Source organism: Aquila chrysaetos, chromosome 12, assembly GCF_900496995.4.
Source record: "Aquila chrysaetos chrysaetos chromosome 12, bAquChr1.4, whole genome shotgun sequence".
In the NCBI taxonomy this organism is placed as follows: domain Eukaryota; kingdom Metazoa; phylum Chordata; class Aves; order Accipitriformes; family Accipitridae; genus Aquila; species Aquila chrysaetos.
Genome location: NC_044015.1, coordinates 11,426,241 through 11,451,730, shown reverse-complemented (window position 1 = coordinate 11,451,730; position 25,490 = coordinate 11,426,241). Strand labels below are relative to the sequence as shown.

The following is a 25,490-nucleotide window of genomic DNA, read 5'->3' as shown; positions in this document are numbered from 1 at the left end:
CTCAGCAAGGTGCCCATTCCAGTAAGGAAGCATCCATTACTGATGTTCCAAAAGGCAGCAAGCAATGAAATGGCATTTTCCTGCCAGGGGTAAATGGGACCTGTCTGTATTGGCAGAGAAAAATCAGAACTCTTCTGAGGAAGGTTTCAGCTAGATTTAATAGTCTGAACCAAGATTGGTGAGGTGCATTCAGATATGAGGAATGACATAAATGCAGGTTGCTGTGTGATTTAGGATTGTTTTATCTGTCTGTCTGTCTATCTCACTGTGTTACTCATGCACATTTTCATTGTTAGAACATGATCCTTGTAAAGGTGTGTTGTGGTTTAAGCCCAGCTGGTAACAAAGCACCACGCAGCCGCTTGCTCATCCCCCCCTGCCCCCCGGCCACAGTGGGATGAGGAGAAAATATAAAGGCAGGCTCGTGGGTCGAGATAAGGACTGGGAGGGATCACTCACCACTTATGGTTACTGGCAAAAGACAGGCTCAACTTGGGGAAGAAACAAAATCAATTTAATTTACTACAAGTCAAAACAAAACAAGGATATTAGGAAGTAAAACCAAAACTTAGAACACCTTCCTCCACCCCTCCCTCCTTCCTGGCTCAACCCCACTCCTGGTTCTCTCTCCCTCCTCGCAGGGGAACAGGGGATGGGGGTTGGGGTCAGTTCATCACAGTTGTCTCTGCCGCTCCTTCCTCCTCAGCGGGAGGACTGCTCACTCGTCCCCTGCTCCAGCGTGGGGTCCCTCCCACAGGAGACAGTCCTTCACGAACTTCTCCAGCGTGAGTCCTTTTCCGCTGGCTGCAGTTCCTCACAAACTTCCCTGGCATGGGTCCTTCCCGTGGGCTTCAGCTCTTCCCGAACTTACCTGGCGTGGGTCCTTTCTGCGGGCCGATCTTCAGTCACACACTGCTCCAGCGTGGGCTCTCCCATGGAGTCATGGCCATCTTGGGGGGCCTCCGCTCCCCCGCTCCCCTCCATGGGCTGGGGGGTGACAGCCTGCCTTCTCACCATGGGCTGTAGGGGCATCAACCTCCTCCGGTGCACCTCCTCCCCCTCTTTCTTCACGGACCTCGGTATCTGCAGAGGTGTTCCTCTCGCAGTCCAATCCCCCTCCTCACTGCAGGTTCCCCTTCTCAAATCTGTTCTCCCAGAGGCGCCACCGCTGTCACTGGTGGGGTTGGCCTGGGCCAGAGGTGGGTCTGCCTGGGAGCCGGGGAAGCTTCCAGCAGCTTCTCACAGGAGCCACCCCTGCTGCCCCTCCCCTGCTACCAAAAAAACCCGCACAAACCCGTAACAAGGTGGATTCCTGTAGATAGCAAATTCATGCTTGAGAAAAACCAAATAACCAAATTATTTGCATTTTATAGAGGTGGGTCTTTGCAGAACACATACAAAGAGCTGAAGACTTGAAATTCTTGTAACGTACAACAAAATCCATACTATCTCATGCCTCACTCCCTCAAAAATGAAAGCTATAGATAACTATGGTCAATAATATTAGTGGCATCGATACTTGACTGATTTAACCAAGTACTTTGTAATTACTTGATAATGGTGTTCTGTGAGAATTAAACAGGGATAATGGCTCTAATATCATCCTGCTAAATGTTACAAAATGCAGAGTATTTATGCCTACACCCCAAAGTTCATTAAGCTGACCTCATGAGAAGTTCAGTCAGCAAAACTTGCTGATAATTGGAGCCACTGCTTCCAGGGAATATCAGCTTTAAAGGAAGCAGAATTGAATGATAATCTAAAATACAGTAGGAAAGTTTTCTCAGTATAAAATAATTTATATTGTGTCAGTCCAAGCAGTCCCTATTTGAACTACCCATCTGCATGATTTCACCATCTTGTTGAAACTGTAAGTGCTGGTCAGCAGTTCATGTGTATCTCCAGTGAAGGTGTTATGGGGTCTTCCACCTTTATCATAATTTTGTTTTTTAAACAAATTGAATATTATTTAACTGAAATTGTGTTCTTTTTCATGGTTAATTTGATGTTTTTAATATGTTCAAAAAATAACTTTATTTTAACTGATTAGGCAAGTTGCACAAAGAACAAAATAGCACAACATTTTGGGCTGGTTCATTTAATACAATCATTAGTTTGCAATTTTATACAATTCTTTACAAATATATTAATCACTGCATGTCACTGAATAATAATTGTGTTCAGAACTGTAACTCAGAGGAGAAACTAATACTCCTTTTATTTTAAAGCTTGTAATCTTGTATCCAGTGCTTAACGTATAGGTAACTAACTTCTTTTTCATGTAAAAGTCCATTGAACATGAAAGACTTAGATTAAACTCTGAACTTTTGCAGCTTGAAGTAAAAAGGAAAAAACAACTTCCCCCTGCCCTCCAACCTTTGAGGTAGTTTGCCTTTGAAGTTACCAAATTCCTGGAGAGACACATTTGGAAGAAAAGCTGCTTTTACAGAACAAAATTATTTCCACTGAAAATATTCTGACCTCAAATATATATAGTTACAGATACCACATGTAAATTTTCAAGTTAATGTAACTGTTAGATTGACAGATATTCATGAGTTGTGCATGTGTGCACACACAGACACACACATATATAAAAGTCAGAAGTAAATAAAACTTAGGCTACAAACACAAATTTTATAGCTAGGTACAGCCAGTACATTTCCCCATTGAAAGGAGTATATTACAAATTATACTCAGTGGAAGAAAGATGAATTTTTCTGGTTTTTTAATGCATAAAACACTACAAAGAGCTTTTTACAATTTATGGCTTTCAAAAAGCATAGGGTTTTGTTTCTTTAGTCTTGTCTTTACCTACTAAAAACTCTTACCATTAAATTTTTTCCCCCCCTCAGGCATTCGATTCCTATTTCTGTGATGTCAGTTACTCCAATATTTTTCTTGCTTGTTCTTTCCTCTTTTCTTTTGCTGTGGTTTCTCTTTGACCTCATCTCATTATAGCTATTTAAATTGGGAAGATTTTTTTATCATTGTTCTGAACAATACTTAAAATGGTTGTTAAGAGGCAGCTTTGAAATAATGCAGTTTTATTTATATGTTCTACCTATAAAACTTAAAGAGAAACAGAGCTGTCAATTACTGCCAGTCTATGTGTACCATTGCAAAGAGGGAGTCTTGCCCAAACTATTGTTTAGCCTTGATAGGAGATTCGTTTCTATGTGTTTGAGTTTGGCATACTATTAGAACTGTATTTTATTGACAGCGGGGACCTGATAAATACACATATTTTCTTTCAGTCTGAAGGAAAAAACCACACAAGTGCTGGGGACGCAATTTATGAAGTTGTCAGTCTACAAAGAGAATCTGCAAGAGAGGAAGAATTGGTCAGCCCAAGAAGTGGAGGAGGGCCTATGTCATCCCAAGAGGATGAGGCAGAAGAAGGTAAGAACAAATGAGAAATGAGCCCTTACGGTTCCCATAGATATTCCCATAGATAGTACTATTATATTTCTGCTGTTAATTTACTCATTTAATTCTTCCTATTTGTGTCTATTAGAAATACAACTGTTTTGGACAAAAAGATCACACGTAACTTCCTACTAGCAGCAGTTCTTTAGTAATGGCATTTTTACTAACCCATTATTTCGAGTTCTTCCAGTAGCAGCAGCAGCAGCAAACGCATGTCCTTTTTTCTATTTGCTTCAGAATGTGTTACTGGTGCACTTGTGCTCTGCTTACAAGATAGAAAACCTTTTCTAGGGGGATTTTCTTCTGATCAGAAGCTATTTGCCTTGAATGTGCTGCTAAAGGACAGCATTGAAATGGGCTTTGAAATGGAGGGCTTTAAATGCCTGTTTGTAAAGAAAACCAAAAAATATCCCAGACACACTCATATGGAGAATTTCCCCACCCCCAAAACCGTCTGCTTAGCATGTGATTCGTTCTCCCTCATTTGTAACTAGGGCTTATCAAAATATCTCCTGGTTCAATTGGGGATCATGTTGGGGATTGCTGCTGTTCATGGACCCAGTGTATTTGCCTGTCCCTTCCAAAGCTAACGCTACCTCAGTGTCTTTCCCACTGGTGTTTTGTTTGTTTGTTTGGGGTTTTGTTTGTTTTCTTGAAGGCCCTTGGCCTACTATTGTCTCATTGTACTCTGAGGGTTAGCCCATAGCATTCAGAATAGGCCTTCTATGTGCCATTTTTGATCTGGATATCTGACCTACCAGAACTCATGATAGTTTTACAAAGTTATTCTTCAGATTTCTGGCACTGTTCTGTCAATACTATAAAAAGTCTCGCTTACTACAGCAGGAAAATTCCTTCTTGATTCTTACTTGTAGGTAAGTAGTTGGATATTAGTTTATACAATACAAATCAGAACCCTGTGATTAACACAGTCAGGAGCAGACAGGTATTGGCTACATGGTTACTCTCTTCCAGTTACAAACAAAAACCCCCACATATCCCAAGTGATACCAGCCTTACAAAACCCACAGCCAGGTGCTCTTTGGTGAATTGAAAACCTCCCAATTCCTGGGAGAGAGCGGGATGGGCATTGACTATCACTGTTACTCCCTCTTTTGCATCAAGTGCCACTTCTGAATAGTAAAAATACTATTTTCTCTAAAGGACCTTTTATATTTAGTTGGTATGTGGGATTGCTTTACTGTTCATAGCAAGGATTATTTCAGATTTGACCTTTGGGTCTTGTGGTTCAGTGTAGCACATTTCAACATCTGTGGGTGTTCTTTTCCTTGCTGGATGTTTGAGTTGTATAGTCAGAATGTTTTCTGGAGCTTGCTCGATAGGATAGGGTTTAAGTAATTACTTGAATACTTTTTTTAATACTGCTTCTTACTGGGAAGAGTAAAACGCTGTTCCAGAATTTGATGAATGTAGCACAATTAGTAATAGTGTGGATATTGTCCTCTTGGTACTGTTATAGAATGGCTTTATTTTATTATAGAATAAAAGTATTCCACTGGGGTATGAACCTACGTTTAACTTTGGTTTAGCTTCCTAATGCTAGTTTCCATATTTTAAATGTAGATTACTTCCTAAGAGAAGACATTAAAAATATCATGATGTGACTCTGTTCTCATGGAAACTGCATTTAGAGTTATCTGCCTAGAAGTTATCTATCCTAGTGGATATGCAGGTTAAATGAGTCATTTGCAGTTGTTCTAAATAAATCTCTTCATTCTTTTTCTTTCTTTTTCTTTTCAGGGTACTAATTATGATGATGGAAAAAACCCCCCTGAGTTTACAATGTCTTGTCTTAGCCTTAGAAGAAGGCTTTTTCTTTTCTTTAATGTTAAGGATGGTAGCTACCTGGCCATATAGGTTTTTTTCTGCTTGCAACCTGACTAGGGCAGGTGTGCATTAAAGGGACTTTACTATGTCATAGGCCAGAGGCTGGTGTTACCATTACAGATATTGAGGATTATTATCTGTTCTCTTCTTTTTTTTTTTTTTTTTTGGTTTTGTTTTTGTTATATCCTCGTATATATCCTACATGCCCACAGAATATTAATTTACTTCAGAAGCACTATGCATTGCAGTTTCATTTGTATAAGAATGCATGCCTCATTTGCACCTTACCTGACTTCTGTGTACTGTGTGTATGTGTGCATACACACAGCTCAGTGGGATGTCTTGTTATGAGTATACAAATAAAGATGTTCATAAGAAAGAAGGCATTTTTTCAATATTCTTGTTCTTTTTGCTTTACTGAAAAGCCAAACATGATCCCCCCAATAATGATTTAAAACAATTACTATACTAGTGTTAGACATAGTCCCTTTCAAATGTGCAGCAACTGCATACAGAAAATTGAGATAATGTATTCACTAAATAACATTCTTAGCTTTTAATATTCTTTTCTCATTTTAGCTTTATTTTTCATCTGAATAGCTATATAAAAAAATTAAGATCTTTGCAAAGATCGTGCAATAGCTACTTAGAGATCTTTCAGATCAGCCTCACTTTTTTTTTTTTTTAAATTATTAATATTGTAATAGATATTTCTGGTAACCCAGTCATCTAAGGTTCCTTGATTTGGAGATAATAATTTTTAAAATATAATTAATATTAATGATTTCTTGTCAAAACCTAGAATGTAAAGTACACTCCTTGATAAGAAGTTTTCAATTAAATTTAGAGTATAATTTTAAAAGATTAAAATAAATAATGAGGAAATTCTAACACTTTCTGGAAACGTTTCAAATGAAGTGCATTTAAGTATCAATTTTTATCAATAAGCAGAGAAGTTCACTGTTAATATTTAATTTTGAGTAGAACCTTCTAACAAGGTGCAAAGGACAATTGGTTGAACTAATCTTTCTCCTTTTTGAAGCATTAAGAGTAAGTGAGAACATGTACAAAAACAATGGTTTGTATATTGCATTATTCAAAAAAGACAAAGCCTCACAAAGCATTTTTATTGTAGTGCCATTCTATGGCAGGATGAAGTGCCTGGCTGCATGTGTGAGCCTAAGGATTGGAGAAAATTGCTTTCCGGCAGAAGCATTTGCAAGGAGAATGTAGTCCTAGAAACAAATAACACAGGAGAAGGGGAAGAATAGGTTGGCTTCTTTTAGCAGCAGTATTGCTTAGACCATGGATGAAATGATGACCTTCCTTTGGTGCTAATATTTTAGTTCTTTTTTTTAACCCATAATGCAACATTTCAGGAGAATACTAGGTAACTCCATTTGAATTTCTTCTTGGAATAATGTTAGACGGGTAAGGATCACTGTAAGTGGGAGCAATTCTGTTTAAAAACAGAAAATGGTCTTTAAACTGATTGTAACTGAGTTGAAGATTTTTTTTTTTCTTTAGTTTTATGTGGTCCCAAGCCTTTGGTTACTAGCTCTTGTTCCAATCCATAAATTGCCTGCAGAGTAAACACAGGATGTTTAGCAGACATCCTGAAACAGGTAGTTCATGATAGATAAAAGATAACATGCCTACCAAGTCTCCAAAAAGAAGTTTCTGAGCATGAGTTGTAGATTGCCCCTAGAACGCTCTCAAATGACTCCAGGAATGCAGTACTGCTTGGGTTTGTGCTTTTATTTACTGCAACAATAGATTTCTTGATACTTTAGATATTATTTTTCTGACAGCTGTGAGCTGAGCAGGGTTGCATTTGACAGCATAGTGGATACTGATCCATAAACAGTGGGCTTAAACCAAAAAGAATCCTATTGAAACATGTTTGGTGTTTAGTTATTAGCTGTCTTAACTCTAAGAACAAAAAGAGATATTATACAATAGAAAAATTAACATAAAAGGTGTAGAAATTCAGTGTGGAGATGGTGAAATTTGACAATGAAAATAGAAATGAAAGGATAGAGGACCCTGAAAGCTTCAAAGAAATCCGAGTGTGATGTATTGGACAGCACAGAAAGGTGGCGTGTACAGTAGATAAGGACTGGGCAATACTAAACGATGGGAGATGATCAGCTAGACTAAATTAGGATACTGTGTTGAATGTTGTGGGTGGGTAGAAGCTGTTTTCAGGATTCAGAAAAGCAAAGGAGTAGAGGAGGTGGTGTTTTAGGAGTCAATAGAGCTATTGAGAGTATTTTGTAATAAAATCGGGGTTTATGATAAGGGATAGTGTGAACAAATGAGGATGACTGAGTGAGAATGACATTAGTAGTGTGGAAATAGTCAACTCTGCATTTTCATCCAAATTAACAATAGCTTCATGTAATTCATAGGAACTGTTTGTTATATTAATCCAATACAGAGTAATGTTGGTAAGTCCTAAACAAGATCAGTTAAATCTGTATTGGAGTCTTTTTGCTGTTTCCATACAAATGAACTAAAACTTCATAAATCCTAAATTCATGAGGTCATTTGCCTAGTGGCTATCTTCAGACAAGAACCCTTTGCTGCAGTTCCGTAAGAGATGTGTTTTAAAATACAAGCACTTCTGAAGAATGCAGATCTATAGCTTCCAAAGGAACAGAAAATATTCCTGATGAGCTTGATGTCGTTTTATGGACTCTACTACCCATTCTTTTGAATTGGATTATTTTCATGCCTTACAAGTTAACTTTTGTTATTAAAAATCATAGAATCGTAGAATAAATGCACTCTGTTGACTTCTGCAGCTATTACTGTGCTGCCAGAAAGAATATGACCCCTTCCTTAGTATATATATATAAAAAAACAAAAAACAACTGAGTGCAGAAGACTGTATTTTTTTTAATATGCCCTGAATGGTGGCAGGTTTTGTTGACAGTTACAGTTTTATTTAAGTTTGTTCATGCAAGTATGGCCTTTCTGTTAAAAGGCAACTATTTGAAATATTTTTAATTTGATGCACTTCTGTGGATTACAGAAGTATTTAATGAAATTGCAGGGTTGTAAATTAAATGGAAAACTGGGGAATTTTAAGGTTGTTTCTGTTCAGATTTATAGGGAGATGGAAGCACAGGCAAGGTAACCTGCCTGGGTTTCAGGTTCTTTCCTGTCCTGTGTCCTAGATTGCTGTTGGAGTTCACTTGTAAGCTAGGTTTGCAGGCTAGGCCCTCAAATGAGTGTGACTTACTTTGAGGTATTATATTCCCCTCTTCCTCTCCAGTGTCCGCAAGACACTCCTGCAACGTGCGCTTGGGAACACATTGTAGGTAGGGGTTTGTTCTTTGATAAAATCTGTTGTTCACGCTGGCTTTGCGAAGTTCAAGGTAAAATATAATTCCATAATTCTGGCCTACGGTTCATGAATACTCTAGGGAAATCTGTTGACGACTTTGGTTTGTTCCTGCAGAATGATGGGAAAAATTACTTTCAAATTAAGGGAGTTTTCAGTTCCTTGGGTACATAGGTGATATCTGTTTCTTGGATTTCAATCCTTTTTGTTACAACTTACATAAAATCACTTCAGATTGTCATACAAAATAGACACTTTCAGTAATAAATAAGCATAAATTCGTGTTTGCATCTTGTCTGGAAGCAATTGCAGCTTATTTTGAATGTTTTGGGTGCTTTATTTCAGTACGGGTTGTCTTTTCCTTGTCTGCCTATAAACAGTATGGTAGTTTGAAAGTAATTTGAAAAAGGATTTGCAATCCTGGTGGTTTATTAGGAATTAGAACTTCCTGTTGCTAGAGGATCTCAGGTTTCAGTCATGAGTGCCATGGTTTTGTGTGGCCTCAAGCTGCCGCTACTATGCTCATATAATTTCACATTTCATATAGTTTTAAAAATTATCTTATTTAACCACCTTTATATAAAGATGATTGGAAAGACTTTTCTAAACAAACAGTTCCCCCTGACTTTTTACTAATAATTGTCAACCTCAAAGTGAGATTCTTGTCCTTTTAGTTTTGGTCATTAGCTTTCTAGTGTTTTGTTAAGTCTAAGTATTTCATAATCAAAGTGCCCTTCATATTGCCTTGGTACTTGAAGTAAATGCCAGGCAATGCACAATTTTTATGTGTTTATAATGTTGACTTTTTTTTTTTTTTTGCGTTTGATTATATAAAATATGGCAGTAGATACTAATCTACAAATTTGTAAATTACTAATACGGAGTAAAGAGTTGCATTGCCTTAGAATTGTGACAACATCTCAAATTTGATTTTCTTGCATGTTCTCAAAGATGTCAGTTTTCAGACAGCACAGTACATGTGGAAGATGTTTATATTTACAAGAATACTTCCACTGTGCAGCATTTAGTTGGCTTTGTCATCTGTGTGGGAGAAAAACTACTGAACTGAAGCAATAATTTTTCTCCACTCTTTTATTCAGCTTTAAGCATTTGTACATCAAATTTAGATATGTCATGGTGGCTCACTTGTATATTCACTACACAAGGGTAGAATCATCTCTTTGCGCATGTTTCTACACTCAGATTTGGATGCACAGTTAAGGTTTATTTTTGTGACTGGTTTTTTTTTTAATGATTCTTTGTTAATATGACAGTAATGCAGGGCCTGTGTAGAAACTGTATGGCATAGAACAAAGACGTGTTTTTAAGCGCAGAATTTTTTGTTGTATTAAAAAGTCGGTTTGGCTAGCTGTTTTACACAACCAACAGGATTGTATCAAAGTAGAAGTGTGGGTCCTTTGAGAGATTTTGCACAGACTTCTTTATAATATGTGTGAAAACCATTATTGTATGCAGTGAGTGAAAGACAGACATCATCTAATCCCATGCTGTTCCACATCTAATCCCATGCTGTTCCACCCTCTTTCAGTGTTTATCAAATGTATGGGTTTTTGGGATCCAGATTTCGGTTACATAGAGTAGCAATTAAATTTGCAAACTGTTTGCAAGGTAATCAAAATTTTGGGGTTTGTCAGCTTTTGCTTGAATGATTCTAAGTGAAAAATGTGTATCCTATAATTCATAAAAAAGAGTAAGAATAAAGATACTGGATTTTTGCTATTACTGCTTTGCTTTTAGTGAAGAATTCAGGTATATTTGTTTTTTGTTTTTACTCTATATGTACTTCAGTAGCTGCCAAATTAATTCTTCTTTAACTTAATTATGTAACTTGCATATAAACAGAAGGTTCTTGTGAGCAGAATTCAGTGCAAGTTGTCTTTGTTCATATTCATAAATCCGTATTTTTCTGCTCCTGATTATTGATCTTCCCTCTAAATAAGAAAATATACTGAGGATTGTAATTTTATAAATATATCATTTAGAAGGCATTTTGAAATCTTGTTGTCTTCATCAGAATATTTTGTAATGCACTGAAAAGTTGGACCTTTCTGAAAATCTACCTTATTTAATCCTAGGATGAATTTCATGACTTAAACTTTGTTTCACTCTTGCCTTTCCTGGCAAAGCTATTGTTCATACTGTATAATTTCCTGTTACCTTATAAATGGAAACTTGCTTTTTTTTTTTTGTGGCCTTTCTCACGATCCTCTTTTATCTAGTATGTATGGAATGATTCCATGTCAGTAACGTCTATCTTGTTGCCCTGATAATATGCTGCCAACTTCAGCTCCCCCTTCATTTTTGTTCTTCTCCTACATAAAAATCAAACTTCTCATTTTTGAAGTATTCCAATTCTATTCCCACCTATCCTCATGACCTAATTTCTTTCTCCTTCAGGCTGCCTCAACTATATTATTTTTCAGTTCCACCTACTCTTTATTTCACTTCTAACAGCTTCTCAATTAAAACTCATTAAAAATCTTTTTTTCTTCTTCACATCAGTGCTCAAATCCCACCTGTTCATTTTTATCTGCTATATTCATGCATTTCTTTTCATTTTAGGATGTACTTCACTTTTGTGCTTGAACTCTCTGAAACAACAGTATAGTTTTCCCCCTTATTTGTCTTTTTTGTCAACTGACAAATGAGTTTGACTTTTAAGGTATTGTCATATTTCAGGTGATCTAGTAGATTTCTTTGAGAACTGAATCTATTGGAAAAGTAGCTCCTGTAGCTATATAATTGGTTTAAATGTGGATGAGGGAGTATTGTTTAAAGGAAAATTTTTAAAGTAAGATGCAAAAAAAGGCCCATTCAAAAAAAACCCACCCAAAACAACCCCCCCCTCTTTCAGTGTAAAACCAGGAAGATTAAAAACATTCAAGCATATTTAATACCTCAATTTTTGTTGACATGAGTAAGAGTTCTTAACTGGAATCTATTTCCTCAAGTCAAAAAAGGAAAGTATCCATTAACATAGTTGATTACTTTTGTTCGCAAGAGTCTGTTAAGTACCTGATGAGAGAGAGAAACACCTGTGCTATTTGACTTTTTTCTGAGTTGGTTTCTCACCATATTTTGTTACAGTCTTTGCACAACTTGCCAGTGCTGCTATGAATACTAGCATTATCCTCTAAGGGTGCTCCATGTTCTGTGTTTGTGGGCTCAAAAGCCTCTTGCTATCAAAATAAATGAGGGGGAAGAAGAGGCCAAGATTTTGTGTCTCTGTATGTATTTTTTTTTTCTGTGGGGTATTTGCTTGTAATAAAGAGTTACTGTGTGCGTAATTTTTCTGTTTTGAACAGTTCATGCCTCAGTATTTTGTTTGAACACCTCTCATCAAGAAAAAATACAGACCAGCTGGAGGAAAAAAAATCAGAAATGAGTGGAAGTCTGGAGAATGTGTCCTTTGAGGAAAGAAGCAGAGTTTTTTAGAGAAGAAAGAATAAAAGGGGTTTTTTGGTTTTGGGTTTTTTTTTGGAAGTGAGATGTGCTACAATTGTTTAGGAGAAAAAGGTAATTGGCATAAATTGCAGGTAGAAAGAATTAGGTTTGAACTGAGAGATATAGTCCATAGAGTAAGAATAATGAAGTCCTTGGAATGAACTGCTTAAGGAGGTTAACGGGAGGTTTGTAGGGTTAGATCAGACAAATATCTGCAGGGGCCTATATGATCAAGACCTGTGTTCTCTTAAGTTAAAAAGTAAGAACTTGGATAACCTAGTGGAGCTGTCTCATAAGGCTTGTCTTAATCACTCTGTTGCTATCTTGGGAGACAGTCAAAGCTCCTCATGGTTTTACAGTGCTCCAAATGTGTACAGCCATTTTACTGCGTAAGGTGCTCTGTGGCACTTAAATAGTTACAAATACTTTATTATAAAAAAAACAAACAAAAAAACCCAAATGCATTCCACCCCCCCCCCCCCCCCCCCCCCCCAAATAACCTTATTGCCATTTCATATTGAAGGTAACTGTTGTAATTCTGAAGGTTTTATTTGTCTTCCACTAAAAACAGCCTTTCAGGCTATTCTGGATCAGACTAAATCCAAAGAGGTGCCTCTGCTATGTGGAAGATGGCCCACTTTGGGAAGCATTTTCCAAATTATTGGTTACCAAGAATAATGAGCCATAGTTTATTTTGCTAAAGGTGCTGCTAAAGTGCTAAGAGGTCTTTCATACCAACAATCATACTTCTGCAAGTTGGATTCTGTTTTTTAAAGGGGGGGGGAAGTTATAATTGAGCCTAGTCAATAGAGTATTGTTACATAATAAATGTTAGTGCTGGGCCACTTAAAGTATAACTCTTTGTGCCCTATTCTGAATAGTCCACTCATATAATGAATAATTTATGTAATGAGTGTTTCTAAATGGAGTAGGCACAAAATTATATATATATCCCATAGGCTGCCAAGCTTCTTACCAGTTAGATTTAGTTTGTTCTTGAATGTCCCTACAGATTTTTTGAAAGAGGCCATTTTTTACACATTTAAGTTTGTCTATAGGTGTACTAACAAAACAGAGTATATGCAAAATTGGTCATCTGGAGATCCTCCCCCAACCTGAGTGGTATCTGTATAGGCTTCCATATTTATCTCATGCAAATGGCAAATGTCCAAAAGAAGAAAAGCAAATATCATTGGGCCAGAAGGAAGATCCAGGTCAGTCTAACCTGAGTCCATGGACCGGTTATGGAGCAAATACTCCTGAAAGTAGTTTCTAAACACATGAAGGACAACAAGGTGCTTTGGAACAGCCAGCATAGATTTATGAAGGGCAAATCATTGTGACCATCCTCATTGCTTTCTGTGACAAGGTGACCAGTGCTGTGGACAAGGGATGGGCAGTGGATGCTGTGTGCCTTGATTTTAGCAGGGACTCCAACACCATGTCCCATAGTGTCCTTACTATTAAATCAGTGAGATAGGGACTGGATAAGTGAAAAAATAATGTGGTTGGAAGGTTGGCTGGACTGCTGGGATGAAAGAATCAATCAATGGTGCAAAGTCCTGCTGGCAGCCAGTAAGTAGTGGTATCTTTCAGGGATCAGTATTGGGTTCAGTCCTGTTAAATGTCTTTATTAATCACCTCCATGATGGGACCGAGTTGCACCCTCAGCAAGTTTGTGGACAACAGCAAATTGGGAGGAGTGGTTGGTAATGCTGGAGGGCAGGGCTCCTACTCAGAGGGACCTGGACAGGCTGGAGAAATGCACTGGCAAGACCTCGTGAAGTTCAACAAAGGCAAGTGCCAAGTCCTGTATCCGTGATAGAATAACCCCATGTGACAAGACAGGTTGGACACTAACCAGATACAAAGCGACTTTTGCAGAAAAGTACCTGAAGATCCCAGCAGGCAAAAAGTTGAAGATGAGTCGGCAGCGTACCATCACAGCAAAGAAGGCCAAGCACACCCTGGGCTGTATTAGCAGAAGTCTAGCCAGCAGGTCCAGAGAAGGGTTCCATCCCCTCTATTCAGCACCTCTGAGACTGCCTTTGGAGTACTGGGTCCAGTTTTGGGCTCCCCAGTACCGGCCAGACATTGACACACTGGAGCAAGTCCAGTGGAGGCTACCAAGCTGGCCAGATGGCAGGAGCATATGAGGAACAATGAGGTGTTAAGGGAGCTGGGTTTGGTTCATGCTGGAGAAGAAAATGTGCAGAGGAGAATCTTATTGCTGTCTACAACTACTACATCAGAGTAGTAGAAGAGCCAGGCTCTTCTCAGAGGTTCACAATCACAGGCTGAGAGGCAACAGACACCAGACACAAGTTGGAACCTGGGAAATTCCGGTTAGATAAAAGGATGTTTTTGGTGGGTTGGTTGGTTTATTTTTAAACCATGAGCACGGTCAATTACTGGAACAGGTTGTCCAGAGAGATTCTACAGTCACCTTTCTTGAAGGTGTTCAAGACTCTACTTTCCCACTCAGGTCCCTGAGTGACTTGATCTAACTAGGGCTGCTCAGAGTAGGAGGTCAGGCTAGATGATCTCCAGGGGTCTCTTCCAGCCCAAACTATTCTATGATTCTGTGCTGAAGCCATGCATAGCAATGTTTACTGTGGGAGTGCGATCCTTCAGGCTTGCTTTAAAGAGAGGCTCTGAATTCACAGAATTGGTTCATGAGACATCCAGAAAGCAAGTTTTTTTTGTGAATTTTGTGAATCACATAGCAATTCAAAACAAACAATCAAAAAGCCTGAGAGGCTTACCTGTAAGTATTTTTAAAGGCTATTTGTTTGTACACCCATTTACAACCCAGCCCCTCAAGTTTGCTCCCTTGAGACATCTCCCGTTCTCCTCCTGTTCTGATGAGCCATAAGTTTTATTGTCTACTTGATAGGCTCTGAGAGGTCAGGGCAAATAAAGGAGGAAGGGAGAAGTACACAGTACATTTAGAGGAAGGGATCTGTTGCATTCCCAGCAGAATAAGGGTGGATAAAATCATGCCCTGGCTAATGCTCCTGGCTTACAGATGCTATAGAATGTGGAAAAAAATGTGTAAAAGTACACCTCAGAGAAGAACATCTACAGTTAAATATCCCTTTTCCTCCCCCGCCGCCCTAATTTATACCTAAGTGCTTACACAGGTTAGAATATGTAAATAGTCTTCAGAGTGGAAACAAAATAGAGATTTTTAAAGCTGTTTATTCTCTTTCCTTTGCCCTGTTCTATTTTGAAGTTTGACGTTAGTGTGTTTTGAAAGGGAGCATATGGCATTTCTAATTAAGGCCTGTGATTTTCTGACATATAACTGAATAATACATTCCAAATACTGTTAAGCCTTCCAGATGAAAGAATTTTCAGGGCTGAAGCACTTTAGCTTTGTGATATATCTTGCTGGAGTATGTATGCTATGTAACACTGATCTCCTTAAGAACATTGAAGAATTAAGAGCTTTGAAGAATTTTGCATAGAACACCAGCGTAGTGAGAAAAGAAGGGGTTTGTTTCTTTTGTCTGATACTAGTATTCCTTGGCAAGCTCAGGTTTGGATCAGATAACAACTAGGATGCTTCGTTCCTGAAAGTATTCAGTGTAGCTTCATTTTTAAACATTTTGGTCTGGTTGGGGATTTTCTTCTTTATCAGATTCTGTTTCAGACTGCAAGATTTGTTTGTGTATATTTTCACCAGGAGATCTTGTAGAGATGCACTGTGGTTCTTCAGTCTCTCCAAAGTAATTCAAATCTCTCCTTTCAGAATTTTGTGCCAGATTGTCTGTCTTTACCTTGAATGTGTGAAACCTTTCTGAAATTGTGGTTAATGATATATGTCTGGTGTGAGCCAGGTTTCTTAAGATTCTTAATATGTACCAGTATCATTACCGTGTACCTTGTGTCTCTGAATGGACGATGTACTCAATCTAGAGAAGGCTCCCTCAAAATTTTTTTCCATGGCAAGTAGAAGGGCTGCATTTATAATTGATCACTTTGATCCAGTTAGGCAAATCAGGAGAGGAGAGAATTTAAAAAATGTAATGCATTTAATTGCTTTAACTTAACTTCTTTGAGTTATTACCGGGCTTGAGTGGTAAGTGAGGAGATTTGTCTTTACAATATTTTTGGTAATTTTAAAATGAAAGGAAAGTTGAGTCTTGAGATACATTTCTTCCAATGGAACTAAATGGGTTCCTTTGGTTACTGGGAAACCTTTTATAGTGATATAAAATTTTAGTTAAAATTATAAATTTGGGGGTTTTAGATCTTCATATTTCCATCTTCAGATCTAGTGAATGTATGCAAAAGATTGGAAAACCTTAAAATCAAGTTTCCTGTAGATCTGAGTGTGGGTGGGGTTTTTTTGTTTTTTTTTAATTCTAAGGGGGAGTATTTAATTGCAGGTTGGTCTTGTATTTTGGGGCCTGTAAAGCTGTACAAACAGGTTCCACGCTAAAGTGTTTCACTAATCTAATGTTCAATTTGAAATACAAAGAGATTTCTGATTTGCTTCTCTGTTCTCTCACGGCAGCATTTTTGCTGTTGTCCTTGAAATACAGTACATGCTATCTTTCTCCTCACAGTTTGTTGTCAAATTCAAGCACTGATGATATTTTTATTAATGACTTGTATTTGATAATTGCTGAGACTATAAATTAGAAACGTGTAATTGAAGTGAGAGGATAACTGTACAAGTAGTGAAGATCCTTCTCTATCTGAACTACTACTGTTGTCTACATGAAGTTGGAGGTGAAGTGTTTAATGTACCTGAGGAATTAAAGATACTAGGTCAGCAACCAGGTGTGACTGAGCTGTGTTGAAGAGAGTAGTATCTAAGGGATTTGGGGAGCAGATATAGCTTTGGTCCTCCTTTTTTCTCTTATTTTAGCTTCTTGAGACAGCTCAGTTTGTAAGAAGGAGCAACCTTGGAGACCCTCTAACATGTAAACTATCCATAGCTTCAGAGGCCTCTCAGGATAATGGGGCTGTTGCAGTGTCTGTTTTAGGTTGTGTTTCATAGTAAAGATGCTAAGAACTGGAGCCCTGTCAATGTTTGGTGTTGCTGAAATTGCACTCGTTTAATTTTTAGCAGTATTTTTTTCAGATGAAACTGGAAAAAGTCCAAATAACTGCAAAACCACATCCACATGAGGAGCTGCTCTAAAGAGTTAGACTGTTCAACTTAGTGTGGACAGCTGCATAGACCCATAAGACACTTGGAAATTGGATGGTTACTTGGATTGAATGGATTTTGAGCACACTATCCCAGGCTCACGTTATCCCTTCTGGTTTTGTATATTAGTCATATAATGACATATATTCCTCCATAAGTGTTTTATTCTTAATACTTATGAGGTTTCTTTTCCATTTGAAGCATTCTTTTCTGTTCCATGCAATAAGACCTTTCATGTCACACTGTTGTTTTTGCTGCTCATCCATGAACTTATTTCAGTAAAAAAAATTATTTTGTGGCTCTTGAATAGGCTTCTTCAGATCAGAGTACCACATGAGAGCAGAATGGCACATAAGGGATGCAGTGTAATGAAGTAGTGTTATCTACTATGCTTTAAAAGAGAGTTCTCTTTATGTGAACTCTGGAATGGATGTGACTTTTAGATAATACTGCATTGTGAAATTTCATTAAATGGATAGTTGACAGCCTTGAATCTTTACACACATAATGTTTTTCTAGATCCCAGCCCTTTTTCCTGTAACAATGCTGTGAATTATTCCCTAGTCTTGTTCTCTTGAACTTTATGGTAACTTTATTAATACACTTGTTTTGTCAAATCTGCTAAACATTCTTTATGGTTCCACTAATATTTCCTATGTCTTTTTGTGGTTTTAAAACTGATATGTGAGAAGAATTTGTCTGAGACCTATGTGTATGCATCTTTAATGTCTGTTCTCTTTGGTAAATCTGTGCATGCTTTTGTTTTCTTGTTTTGTCTTTTTTTTTTTTTTTTTTTTTTTTTTTTTTTTTTTTTTGCAGAGAGTGATAATGAACTCTCCAGTGGCACTGGTGATGTGTCAAAGGATTGTCCTGAGAAGATTTTGTATTCCTGGGGAGAATTACTGGGGAGATGGTAATGCTTAATTTCTTAAATTTAGATTTTAAATAGTAACCTTTTCTTTGTTTTATGAGACTATATGCTCTTGCGCAGGAGGTTTGGAATTCTTCAGCTTACACAGTTTAAAAAATAAAATACAAAACACATTGAAATGTGTTTTTTAAACCTACTTTAAAAGGGACTGGTAAATCCTCTTATTTTAACTTGCAGTTATTTGACAAATCTCTCCCACAGTGTCTGCAAAAATCTTGTTTCGTTCAGTGTTTGAGAATATGTCCAAGTATGCTCACACTGCAGGTGTAGTCTTCAGATGCAGAACTTTGTAGCCACCTGTGTTCCTTGGGGCTGGATGTTAAGCTCTTATGAAACTCGGTGCCTCTTAGTGCTAGAATTATAAAGACAGAGCAACTCCAGTCTGTCCTATCTAAGCCATTTTTTCTAGCTGACGTACATTTAATTGATTGATTTGTTTAGAAGCACTCTTTTTTCTTTTTTTTTTTTTTTTTTTTTAATGTGCTATATGTAAGCACTTGAAAAGGAGTTCTAGAAAGACTGTGATCCTCACTAAAACTGTTTCTCTTGGAGAGTAAAATGAAGAATATTGTAAGCCTAGAGTATGTTCTCAACAGTGTTATTTCTGTGGTTTAATTAAGTGCTTCAGTAGCACCGTATACTTTGCCAAGAGAGAAGAAAGTCTGCGTATTTGCTACCTCTGAGAGACCTTATACTATTAGCAAATGCCAGAACCACTTACTTGGTTTTCCCTTTTTTAAGAAATAGCTCCTGCTGCCTGAGACAAAAATAATCAGAGGCCCTTAATGTGGAATTGGCAAAGTTTCCTTTTCCTAACTCTGAAAAGAGAGCTGAAAAACGTTTTAAGGATTTATCTGGGCAATTCCCCCTTGGCCACTTCGTAGCTTTGGAGAAACACAGCCTCTTGCTGCTGACCTCACCTTTAATGGAGATCTCATGCAAAGGTTACTCAATGAGACACCACAAGATTTTATTGAGCTTAACGGAACCCTTCCTTCCTGCTTGTTTTTAACTATTTTGTCATCCAAGTTTCTGGCCTTATTGAAAGATCTTTTTGGGGAAGCACAGATATTTAATGGAATGACTGTACAAATATTCTGGCTATGGACCCTCTGAATGATGTAAGGAAATACTGAGGAAAAGTGTGGAAGTCAGTTGATCCCTAGAGACAAAGTGTTTTCCTCACCTGAAGAGGCTGTAAGTGGATCTGCTCTGGAGCTGTTCAGAACTTTCCAAAGCCTGTTCTAAAAGACATCTTAAGAGAGAGTTTATAAACTGCTTGCAATTTTATATCTGGCACCCCAAGGCCAGTGAGGAAGGCCATCCTGGGTCCTTAAAGAACTGTGTGGCAGGTTTGTTTCAATGGGCAGTGCATTTGCATTGGAAGATGCTACTTTTTTTTTTTTTTTTTTTTTTTATTTCATCTGTCAGTTGATTCTTTTAGTTTTAACTTTTGTCCTTGACAAATATCTGAACTCCTGTGGATAAGCATGCAGAAATAAAAAAACGCCCACAGCTCATTCTCTCAAGCTTCATGTAACCAATTATTTCTTTAAGTCACTCAAGTATGCTATTCAGTGAGACAAAACTTTGAAGACTTTTGGAGTAAACTATTTTGAAGTCCTAACATAACTTACACACTTAACTCAGAGTATCATTTAGTAGTTAAAACACCTTAGAATAAGTTAAAAATGGGATGAGAAATGGGGAGATCCCAGCCAGCTTGAAGACTAGCAGTAGCAAACATTTTCTTTAGGAGTGTCTCAAGCAATATTATCTTTTGAGATAAATTCAAGCATATAAAATACTTGAATTCTTGAATAGTGTTATGTTACATTTTAAGAACAGAACTTGGAAAGAGTAACAGATGAAAAATGTTAACAAATTGAAAACTAAAAATAGATTGAAATAAAATCTTCTAGTGTGTTGAAAACTACAGCATATGCTAGTGGGATATCTGTGCACTTGTAAAAAAAGGTAAACAAACAAAAATTAACATTTCCACTTGGAGAGCTGATGTGCTGATTTGTCTCCTAGATAAAAAAATTCTTGCACTTTAATTGCTTCTTGTAATTTCATTAAAATGTCACTGTAACCTAACGGACTGACTCAGCAGAAACATTGCTCCAAGAGTCTCCTTCAAACATATAAACAGGAATAAGAGTAAGATAATTTAGAAAAAAGATACAATAAACAGTTGGAAACTAATGGAGTATCTTTTAATTTATTTTATTGTTTACGCATCCTCAGCATTAAAGTTGTTCTTGCAAGCTAAGCTAGATTAGCTGAGTACTTAACTGTTTCTGATGTGTTTTTGGGTTTTTTTGGGTTTTTTTTGTTTTTTTGGTGTTTTTTTTTGTTTTTGTGTTTTTTTGGTTTTTTTTGGGGTTTTTTTGGTTTTTTGGGGGTTTTTTTGGGTTTTTTTGGGTTTTTTTGGGGTTTTTTTGGTGGTTTTTTTGGTTTTTTAGTTTTTTTTGTTTTTTTTTTTTTTTTTTTTTTGGGGGGGGGTTTTGGTTTTTTGGTTTTTTTGGGTTTTTTTTTGTTTTTTTTGTTTTTTTTGTTTTTTTTTTGGTTTTTTTTTTTTTTGGTTTTTTGGTTTTTTTTTGGGGTTTTTTTTTTGGGTTTTTTTGGGTTTTTTTGGGTTTTTTTTGGGGTTTTTTGGGGTTTTTTGGGGTTTTTTGGGGTTTTTTTGGTTTTTTTTTTTGGGTTTTTGGGGGTTTTTTGGGTTTTTTTGGGGTTTTTTGGGTTTTTTTGGGGGGTTTTTGGGGGTGTTTTTTTGGGGGTTTTTGGGTTTTTTTGGGGTTTTGGGGTTTTTTTTGGGGTTTTTGGGGGTTTTTTTGTTTTGTTTTTGTTTGTTTTTGGGGGTTTTTTGGTTTTTTTTTTTGTTTTTTGGGGTTTTTTTTGGGTTTTTTTTTTTTTTTTTTGGGGGGGTTGGGGGGGTTTGTTTTTTTTTTGTTTTTTGGGGTTTTTTTTGGTTTTTTTGGGGTTTTTTGTTTTTTTTTTTGTTTTTTTTGGGTTTTTTGTTTTTTTTTGGGGTTTTTTTTGGTTTTTTTTGGGTTTTTTTTGGGGTTTTTTTTTTTTTTTTTTTGTTTTTTTTTGGTTTTTTTTGGTTTTTTTTGGTTTTTTTGGGTTTTTTTTGTGTGTGTTTTTGGGGTTTTTTTGGGTTTTTTTGTTTGTTTTTTTTTAAAGTAGTAATGGTCAATAGCAGTCTTTGATCTGAAATATTTGTCAAGTTGGAGGATAGTCTATGCATTATGGTTCTGTATCCTTGCTCTTTGATGTTTTAAAATTGTCTTTGAATTTTGCGTGGGAGAATTACAGCACTTTGTAACAAACTAAAGATATCAGCATCCATGAATGACCCATTTTTTCCCACATGCTAAAGGATAAGACCAGAATAAGACAAGCTTTTATATTATGCTTGTTTCTGTTATAGTCTGGCCAAGCAGGTGTCAGAAGGTGTCTAGGACTGTAAGGTCCCTGGGCCTCTACACAAAGGAGGGAAAAATGAGTATTTGTTCATTATTGTAGAATACAGAGCAAGGATTATTACTGATCAAGCTGTTTCCCAAACAGACATTCAGACACTGAGAAATTGTCTGTTAGAGTTATGATTTACTACATGGTCTGATGCTGCTCTACCATAAAACTATCTAAATATGTGACAAATCCAGTAAAATCTGGTGTACTGTAGCATGCTTAATTCTCAATTGTGAATACGTTCATTAGTAAGGATGGTATTACAGCATGGAATGTGCATCTCTGTTAGTTGTTGCCATAAGATATTTGTATTGTTTTCTAGGTGTTGCTGGAAAATTCCCTGTTACATTTCTATGGGAATGTACCTTTTTAGCTGTTCATTTAATTTTATCTGCTTGCTGAGTCCTCAGAGGCGGCCTTCTGTGTTTCTCATATAACACATATGACCAAATCCATGACCAAACAAATCTGATTTGAAGTGTGCTATGAATGCTTCATTTTCACACAACTTGAGCTTTAAGTTTCTGGTGTATTTTATTTATTTATTCCTGAATGTACATTTCATAATTTTGTAACTGCTTAGAGTGTCTAGTCCTTTTAATACTTCTGTGAATATTGGTTTTTCTTTCTAGCTTTTTCCCATCACAAGACCATTAGTCTAATGTGACTTGCTGCAAAATATACTGAAAAAGAGGAAAGGGCCTAGTTGGGTTTTAATTTGGCTAACTGAATGATAAAGTTTGACATTACTTGTATTGCACTACACATTTAAAATTTCAAATAAATACTGTGTTTAAAAGAATAAGGGCTCTGTATAGTCACACTCTTTTTTTTAATTCTCAAGTCATTTGGAAAATTGGAGATATCATCCATGGAGTGGAAGAGAAAGAAATTTATTTAGAGCACCTTTTAAATTTAAACAGTAGTGGTAAACTGTTCATATCTTAATGACCTATTTCAAAGAATAAGTACTCTAAACATTTACTTTAAAATCGAAGGTCAAATTGCAGGTTATTTAATTTAATCACAGCTTACTAGCATTTGGCTAAACTGCCACTCTTGCTATTCTCCTACCAGTAGAGTTGAAAAACATAACAATGGTCAAAACAATAACAGAGCAAAGCACTTCCTATGTTAGAAAAAATAAAGAGTTAATTCACGTGGTCTTCCAGCTGCATTGCTAGGAAAATTGCCGTAATAAGTCAAAGCGAGGTTTAATCTGGATCAGTAAACCCTATTATCCCCAAAATGATGTTTAAACATCTGTGACTGAAAGCTCTGCAATATTGTGCATGTTCAGTCATTTTATCCCAAATGTATGGGCTCAGTGATGGGATTATTTTTGAAAAACAGAACTTTAATATTAAACCTGTCTGAATACGGCCTTTTCATGGTTCTATATAACAACTTTTGTAGGATTAATTACACAGTATTGGAGAATAAAAAAAGTCGTCCTGCAACTCTCTTCCTACATTTCTTGGTGTGTGTACAAACAGATAGTAAAACACTAGCTCAAACTAACAGGGCAGATTTATTTGGGATGGTGGGATCTTACCAAGGTGTGTGCAAGTGTTACTGCTTTGTGGGACTTGCAACGTACTCTTGGTATGAAGTGTAAAACTGGAACTTCAGTCTTCACGTTAGTACTCTTAAAACTGGCCTTTATTTGTTTTCCAAAATTTATTTCTCTACACATCTTAGGTTATTTTTAATTTCCTGTTCTTAACCTAAGCTAAACGTATATGTAGAACAAATATTTAAATTGAATTGTCTGCACAGATGGCATCATCTTCTCTTTCAATTCAAATTGTTCTTCATTAGCCAGTTTAATTCAATTATCTGCAATTATTTATTGTTTTAATTTTCATTAATTTCTCTACACCTAGAGAATTTGGATAACATTACTTTTTGCAACTGGTTCTTACTGTAAATCCTTGCAGAATTTTTGCTTTCCATCTGACAAATACTAGTTAGTGTAACCAGTGGAAGAAAAGTTTGTTGCCAGTTGCTGACTCTACTTTTCAGAATAATCTTGGAAAGTTTTATAACTTTTTATATTTTTTTTATCTTGATTTCTGCTCCTGTAGTTGAAGTATAATAGGCAAACGATTGTCTGTTTCTCAGGCACAATAATCTTGTTGTGAGACCAAATGGATTATCTACCCTGGTAAAAAGTGGTGTTCCAGAAGCACTGAGGGCAGAGGTTTGGCAGTTGCTGGCAGGATGCCATGACAACCAGGCAATGCTGGATAAATATAGAGTTCTCATCACAATGGTAAGTGATTTTTTTTCTTTCTTTCCTTTTTTTTTTTTCCTTTGGTTAAAATGATTTCTACTGAGCAGCAGTTTTATTCAGTGGCAAAGTAGCAAGAGACAGTTTGACTTGTTTTAAGCAACTGACATTGTGATTAGGTGACTACCTCCTGCTATGGGTATCTGCTGAATGGCATTAACAATAGAAATTGCTGACGTATATCTGTAGTAATGCTTGACATTTAGCTTTCTATTCACTTGCTGTGATGATAATAAGTACATCACCTTGTTGTTCAGGTGCTGAGGTAAACTCACCATTTGGGGTTCTAAAATTCTTGCCACTACAGGGTAACTGTGCACTCTGAGAAAAACAGCAGTCTCAAAAATGGTCATAATGGCAGAAACAGATGAAGATAATTTTATATGTTGCTGATAGAAAATGTTGGATTTGTTATCTAGGGAATGAATCATCTGTCCATACAAAAATGCTGGGGTAGACTTTGTTAGTAAAAGTTCCCTTTTGTAATGTTGTCATATCTTTTTGATACTTGTCTTCTTAATTTGACCTACCCGCTATGTTTGCAAAGTTTAAGAGTCCCCAGAGTGAGAGCTGTCCTCATGGCTTCTTTTTCCTTTACCAATAAAAAAGGATGTTTTGATAGTGTAAGTTTTTCTTTTTGACGTTGTAGTTGGGTTATATTTTCCTTAGAAACCATTCACAGGACATCTGTCAGCTGTATGTTGCATCAAAACCACCTCCATTATTTTGCTCTTGCTTTCCAAAAGTGGGGAAGATGTTTGTTTCACAGTGGAGGAGGGAGTGGAAAACTTCTAAAATGCAAGCCTTATCGTGACGCTAGGGCCTCCTGTCTTAAAAATACCTTGCTACACTTGGCCTTTTCATGATAGAAATACTTCATTGACGTATATTTTGGAAGATGGTGTTGCATACAGTATTTAATCTGAAATATTGTACTGTTATGGATTAGAAAATTAAATCCTATTCTGAACTGAAGCATTTCTGCAAACTCAGGTTTTTTTCTGAAGCAAATCACTTTTATTCTGAAAGCACAAAATTTCTGCTATAGTCTGACTGTATACAACTGCTGGTGATCACATCATGTGGCATATGTTGCATGAAAGGATTCATGAAAAGAACTGAACAGGAGAGAGTCTATGCCAAACCAAAGCTAAGGCCCATTTTTAGGAATAGTTAATATTGGGTGCTCCAGAAAAACTTGACAGCTAATTTTTTAATGAATTTTTATCTGATATTTATGTCTGTGAAGAGAATTTCTTTCAGTTTCATTTTGGTGTGTCAGTAATGTGAATGAAGCTATTTGAGAGAGAGAGGCATGTATATATTACTCTAAATCCTACTAAAAGCTTTGTTGTAGTGATATGCATGTCAATAGTAATATGCATGTTAAACTTAAGAGTTATTTGGCTATTAATGATTGTTCACTTGCTGCTTCTGTATGAAAAGCAGAACTGATTTCTTTTTTCTGCATTGTTTGTATGCTACCATCCCAATATACCAACATGATGTACTTTATTTTTTCCATAATTAT

The 25,490-nt window shown here is 36.7% G+C and overlaps 1 protein-coding gene across 8 annotated transcripts in view; it reads left to right on the top strand.

Annotated features, from left to right (window-relative positions):
- RABGAP1L (RAB GTPase activating protein 1 like) overlaps window positions 1-25,490 on the top strand; it is a 265,221-nt gene that overhangs the window by 42,921 nt on the left and 196,810 nt on the right. For all 8 annotated transcript variants that reach the window (XR_005933627.1, XM_041127540.1, XM_030034313.2 and 5 more), the window contains 3 exons: window positions 3,258-3,402; window positions 18,075-18,168; window positions 23,791-23,941. Coding sequence is in view for 7 of the 8 variants with exons in the window: in XM_041127540.1 (XP_040983474.1) it covers window positions 3,258-3,402; window positions 18,075-18,168; window positions 23,791-23,941 (390 nt within the window). In the remaining variant the exon portion in view is untranslated. The remainder of the gene's footprint in view (window positions 1-3,257; window positions 3,403-18,074; window positions 18,169-23,790; window positions 23,942-25,490) is intronic.